Raw genomic sequence first — 6,359 nt, 5'->3', positions numbered from 1 at the left:
AGGATTAAGTGATCTATAATGGTATGGATTCGTCTGACAGGCTAAGTATGTAAATCCATTATTCTCTTTCATACTACCTTAAATGTATGGGTAGAAGTATAAACTCTCCTAGTATGTTTTCATATTTTTCATGAATGATTTTCCATGACTTCATTTCTACCTCCAAACTAACTAGAAATTATCCTCACTTGCAGGTTTACATACACAGAGGGCAAAGCAGTCAACATTTTCTAGATGGATCCTAGGAGTTTTGCCCAGTGGCCTGGCATCACAGAGATTTACCTAGCATGCTTGATTGAGCCTGGTCCTGGCTTAGGGAGATTACATTTCATCCAATTGCTGAAGTCACTTGAAATTCCCCCTGCTCATCCAGACACACAAAAACAAAGGAAGCCATTTGTGGTCTTGCTGAAAACTTTGTTAGCCATTTTTGCACCTTTTATTTTTCTAGGTGTCCAAAACAGTTAGATTAAAAATATATATTTTATGTTAAGAATTTCAAGCCCTTAGATGTTCATACCTCACACATTTCATCAAAAGATTAAATTCTTTTTTTAATCTTTGTAGTTTTAGTCTTTACTACCCTATTTAAACGCTTGTGTGCTGAGATCAAATTTTTTTGTTGTTGTTGTTGTCGGTCATGGGCTTGAATTCTGGGCCTGGGCATTGTCCCTCAGCTCTTCAGCTCAAGGCAAGTGCTCTACCACTTGAGCCACAGCGCCACTTCCGGTTTTCTAGTGGTTTACTGGAGATAAGAGTCTCATAGACTTTTCTGCCCAGGCTGGCTTTGAACCACAATCCTTAGATCTCAGCCTCCTTAGTAGCTAGGATTCCAGGCATGAGCCACTGCTGCCCGGCTCCAAGTTTTTGTTAGATCACTTTTTGGTTTGTAAATTCACCAAGAGTCAGAGGGTTCATTCTTAGGTCTGACACTCGAGGTGGAGGCAGGAGGCCAAATTCTTTTTTTGAAAAAATTGCCTAGGCTTAAACATGACATAGACATCCTCCAGTATATCAATCAAAATCCCCATTCTGCTTCCTTATTTCCTCTCTTCTGGTCCCTTTGCCAGGCAGGTTGACCTCTCTCAGCTCTTGCAGTATTATTTTACTCCTGGTAAGTATGAGATGAGACTTCAGTGTTCAAGAAGGAGCTGAGGATTCACAGACAAGTTATTCTAAACCTGCATGTGTCTCCCTGAAATATTCACTTGTCTTTTCTATTTGACCAGTGGTCATAACGATGAGTCATCCTCTGGGCTTTGATCCACGGCAGTCTGAAATAACAGCCATACCAGGCCAATGACTTTACACTTTCCAGTTTCACTAAAACTCTGACTTCCCTCAATCCTGATTACCTTAGGAGCGAATTCAATTTCCATTCTTGCCCTTCACATTTGTACTAACTTGCCAGCCTTTTCCAAATCATCTTATAAAGACGAAAAAACCAACAGAAGTTTCTCACCTCTCATCCATGCAATGCTTTGATAGAGTTGAGAGAACTGAACCTCTCTTCCTGTAGAGAGAAGTTTTTAAAGTAAGTTTAAAAAATTAGCTTGTATTAGTTACACAGATCAGAAAGGCCTTTCCTGGAAGTTGTGGGAAAAAAGTATTCATTTTTAAAAAACAAAGTAAAGGTAAAGGCCGGGCATTTAACTTTAAGCACCTTCTTACGACTCTGTAACAGATGATTTCCCTGTATGTTCTATCCATGGGAGACCTAAATATAAAAAGAAAAAAATTTAAAGAATACCTCTTTTGGATCATGGATCCTTAAAACTTATTTATTTATTTGGTCCAGTCGTGGGGCCTGAACTCTGGGCCTGGGCGCTGTTCCTCAGCTCTTCAGCTCAAGGCTAGCACTCTACCACTTGAGCCACAGCGCCACTTCCGGCTTTTTTTCTTTTTGCTTATGTGGTGCTGAGGAATCGAACCCAGGGCCTCATGCATGCAAGGCAAGTGCTCTACCACTGAGCCGCCCTCCAGTCCCCTTAAAACTTATATACTTCCAAAGGCTGGGGATATAGCTCAGGTGGCAGAGTATTTGCCTAGCATGTGTGAGGTCCTGAGATACAACTCCAGTACCACAAACAAATGAAGAATGAACAAAACAAAATAAAGTGAATGCCTGGGTTCCATCTCTAGCCTTCAAAAAAGCAGAACATCAAAGTACAACCAAGGTTATATACTTCTGTGGTGTTGCTATTACCATATTCATATCAGGATAGATAGCTAAACACTGACCCATTGTCTGTCTCTCATTCAATGTGTCCATTTCAGGAAAATACGATGCAGTGTCTGCACATTCAGGTCTGACATGTGTTGGTGTTTTTGTTATCTGGCTAAATGACCATTTTGCCTTTATCTTTGTCTAAGTTCCCACTTTGAGGCACATGGCTACTTTCTTGAAGGAGAAACTAGCATACACCTCCTCTTAGCAGTGTTAGCACTAGCTGCTTCAGTAAGCTTGTACTATTTCCTGCTTCTGCCTTAAACCTGTCTCATATGCATGAATATGCCTTCAAATACAGCTGAACAAAGCTCACAGCAGGCTCCACTGATTTCTGAAACTTCTAAAGGTGTCCGAGCTGCCACATTTGTGGAATATTTAGACACGGGACTGGAGGTCATTCAATTCAGGTCCAGCGAGCTTATAATCAGTCCTAGCTTTCTCCATTGAATACCAGAACTATCCTAATAAATCTAAGAGCTTTATTTACATTAATAATCAGATACCTTTGATTAATGAACAAAATACTGCTGTAAAGCAGAAGAAACAATATAAATCAGACAAGTATGAGTAAAATAGGCCTCTTAAATGCTTAATGGGAAAGTATGTATTTGTTCCAAAACTAAAAAATGAAATAATACACTTCTAATGGTAGCTGGCCCACATGCTTATCATATACCTTTTCCCTCTATTCTGTACTCAGCCAACTTCTCACATCTAATTCCCATCTCTCTCAAAACTCTTTCTTGCCCTTATTATCTTAAGTATCAACACCCCAACTTCATGATTCCAACCCACAGCTGACCTCTTATGCAACCAAATCTCACAACTGCATCCTAGCATCTCAGGAAGCAGTACCTCATCTCAATTCATCTCAGTTCTGTTGTAACAGTGACTCTAGTCCTGGATATGACCTACAGGAATTTCAGCCATGTTATCTATCCCCACCTCATTCGACCTGTGGGACTCGGCTCTCTGTGACTCAGGCTCATTTACTCAAAGTGCCTTCATTCAACTCTGATGTAGGCCCTCTAAGATCTTGAGGTTTAATGAAAGGTAAGTGTAAACTAAGCGACGTTTTGGCCTTAGGGAAATCCACATTTCCTGACCTTCCAAGCTATGTGTGGTTCTTGAAGCACCTTACTTGCAGTTGAGTGTGCAGGACAGAGGCTTTACTGCGTATTGTTTCAAAATCTCTGGCCGTGCCAGCTGGACCAGTGTAGCCTCACCCTCTCCTCATGACTAAACCCAGAGAATGTGAGGTGATAAAGAGATCTGTGACTTTTAATCCGAGTAGTATTCCACTCATGGCCATCCTTGAATGTGTTAGTCACAGTGTCTCTACCACTGAATGTAAATTTACTGATTATGGTAAATGTGAGGTCACCTGATCAAAACCATGCTCAACACAATATTTTAAATACATTAGTATACACCGAGGCTACGTTGCATTACTGCACTAGCTTCCAAGATTTGAAAGTTTGATGGGTCTTATCTTCTAAATCCAGGTACTATGTTCTTTGCCAGGTATGAGCAACATTTTTTTTTTGGGGGGGGGTCTGTTGTAGGGCTTGAATCAGGGGCTGGATGTTGTCTCTGAGATTTTACGCTCAAGGCTAGCACTCTATCATTTTGAGCCCAGCTCTACTGTAGGTGGCTTTTAAGTGGTTAATTGGAGATAAATCTCATGGACTTTCCTGATCAGGCTGGCTTTGAACCATGATCCTCAGATTTCAGCCTCCTAAGTAGCTAGGCTTAGAGGCATGAGCTACTAGTGCCCCATCAAATAATGTTTTTAACAGTTGTTTGCTGCTGGACGTATTAGAACATATAATGGGGGCTGGAGTGGATAATCTTCCAACCTTTTGATGCAAATAGACACAATAATAGGGTTCACAATCATCCTTGTCAATTGGTGGGCCACAGGCTTAAAGCAAGGACGTGGATTCAAACCACTTGCTACTGTGTAACTTTAATCAAGTCTCCAAGAGCCTATTTTCTCCTTTTCCCAAGGGGAGTAACATTACCACCAGTACAAAGTTGTTATAAAAGCCATAATACCAAGAATGCCTCTGGCACAATGCCTTAATATAGCAGATACTCAATAAATGTTAGCTATTATTTTTATTATCATAAGAATTTGAATGGCTAGAGTCCATGATTTTCAACTTAGTGGTTCAGTCTTCTCAGAAGTCATCCAAAACTACAGTTAGAATGTTTACCTCTTGTCTGTAAGGCTGTTACATGATTAACGAAGGTGCTTAATGAGTAGAAGGGTTACAGTACCAAGCTGATGTTTTTGTAGCCAGTTCCTCATGCTCAACACATGCTCATATATACCGGATTAAGCGTTATGTCTATTTGTCTAGGTCTCCGTCCCTACGTGATGAAAATACTTGTAGTCATCTTAAAACTTGCAGATGGGAAAATGAATGCCAGAAAACGATGTGTATTTCCTTAGAGCAGAAAGAAAGGGAGAAAGCTGCTACATTTTCTTGTCCTTAGCCACATAGCGGTTCTCATGTGCTGGAATTCCCATCTGATGAGAAGAAACAACACGCAGGTCATGAATGGACCTCACTGTCCACTGTGAAAGCTCTTGAAGCACCTTCAGGCCCCACAGCTTCTTCTCAAAGAGGCCATCTCCAACAGTGACAGGAATCCCATCATTTGGGGGGATCTTGTGCTCAAGGAGCACCATTAACTCCTCTAGCTGGTAGGCAAAGGCAGAAACCTGGAGGAGCAGGGTATGTATTGCTTCATGGAAGTCACCTTCAGTTGGGGTAAAATGTATCTTCTGGTCTTCCAAAACCTTGGCCAGCATACCATGGAAGGTACGGTAAGCTTGGAGGTTATCTTGGAGTCTCTCTGCTACGGTCAGCTCACTCCACTGATCAGTACTTGCCGTTGGCACACCATCCACTGAGTCCAGGTTGATGTTTTTGTTCAGGCCCTGATGTTTCATCTGGCCAAAGATATAGGCAAACATAACATCTTCAGTAACTGCCAGTGTCCTTACTGAAGCCACATATAACATCTCTTTCACTTGGTCAAGGACCCAAGTTGTAAGGAACATACAGTATCTCAAATGTCTTCATTTGGGACCTGTGACTGGACTTCAGCAAGGCCCTACATGCTCCGATACTGAATGCCTATGCAGTTTTCCTGGAAGCATTTACTGCTTCCCTCAAGTTCAAAAGGGTGAAATTCTAGTGATTTCAAATTATTCTTTCCCACTTTAAACTATCCTGGAAACTGGAACATTTTAGTCATACTGATGCCAGTATTTTAGTGAAGACACCGGCCACACCTACAGGCCCTAGAGTAGCAGTTAGTGAAATGTTCTAACCTCCCTACTCTCATTGTCCACTCAATAGTGAGATCAAGCCTTTACATCTACTCAGACACCAGGGCACTTCTGTTGTGCACTACTAAAATGTATATACCAATTCTATTATCTTTCATTTACATGGTTTGAAAATGCAGAAGCATGTCTAGGAAGCATCCAAACTTAGAAGGCCTGTGCTTAATGTGTTCTAGGACTCAAAATACAGGCAATCGAATTTCGAATAGCATCTAAGACATACAGTAATCCTACCTACGCATGTTGTAAGTTCAAGGAACAGTATGTTTCAACAGCCTGAAGGAAGACAGTAAAGGGAAAAGGCCCTCATATATGAATCACTCACTTTAAGATGAGGACTTTCATAACTGGTTATGGTGCTGGAATGTGAAAGGAAGGAGCTAGGTAGGAAGAGATGAAGGAAAAACAGACAAAAGTTAACACATAACTTACATAGGATTCCATGAGAGCAGTCAGGTCTGAACGAATCTTCCTTGCTAGCCAGATAGAGCGGCTACAGAGGTCCCGGCGATGGAGGGCCAGTTGTGGATGCTCTGTGAATGCCATCCTCTAACTCAACTGGAAACCAGTGAGCTGGATTTGCTTCTGTCTACACTGGCCCAAATAAGAAATGTGACTCTCACAGACTAAATCCACTGGGCATTCTCTAATGGGATTGTGCACCCCCACCCCCACCCCCTGCCTGACTCAGAGGTGGCAGCAAATTCCTGGCTGTGGATTTTTGTGCCTGTGGAATCAAAGGGCCCTTTTTAATCAACCTTTTTTTTT

The 6,359-nt window shown here is 41.6% G+C and overlaps 1 protein-coding gene across 1 annotated transcript; it reads right to left on the bottom strand.

The window, feature by feature from the left end:
- Positions 1-4,336: 4,336 nt before the first annotated feature.
- On the bottom strand, positions 4,337-6,359 carry Cntf (ciliary neurotrophic factor). Its single transcript, XM_042675610.1, has 2 exons — positions 6,024-6,359; positions 4,337-5,192 (listed from the first exon to the last, which is right to left on the bottom strand). Exons 1-2 carry the CDS (start codon positions 6,135-6,137, stop codon positions 4,713-4,715), a joined length of 594 nt encoding a protein of 197 aa, XP_042531544.1. The 5' UTR covers positions 6,138-6,359; the 3' UTR covers positions 4,337-4,712.

Source organism: Dipodomys spectabilis, unplaced genomic scaffold, assembly GCF_019054845.1.
Source record: "Dipodomys spectabilis isolate Male_0828 unplaced genomic scaffold, ASM1905484v1 ptg000030l, whole genome shotgun sequence".
Taxonomy (NCBI): Eukaryota; Metazoa; Chordata; class Mammalia; order Rodentia; family Heteromyidae; genus Dipodomys; species Dipodomys spectabilis.
The sequence above is the reverse complement of the archived record's forward strand: the minus strand, read 5'-3'. Positions and strand labels throughout refer to the sequence as shown.

Bases quoted from the DNA above. Each gene is read 5' to 3' on its own strand.
- Cntf (XM_042675610.1), bottom strand. From the start codon at position 6,137: ATGGCATTCACAGAGCATCCACAACTGGCCCTCCATCGCCGGGACCTC. The intron at 5,193-6,023 runs GTAAGTTATGTG...ATCTTTGGCCAG, and splicing joins CTGCTCTCATGGAATCCTAT to ATGAAACATCAGGGCCTGAA.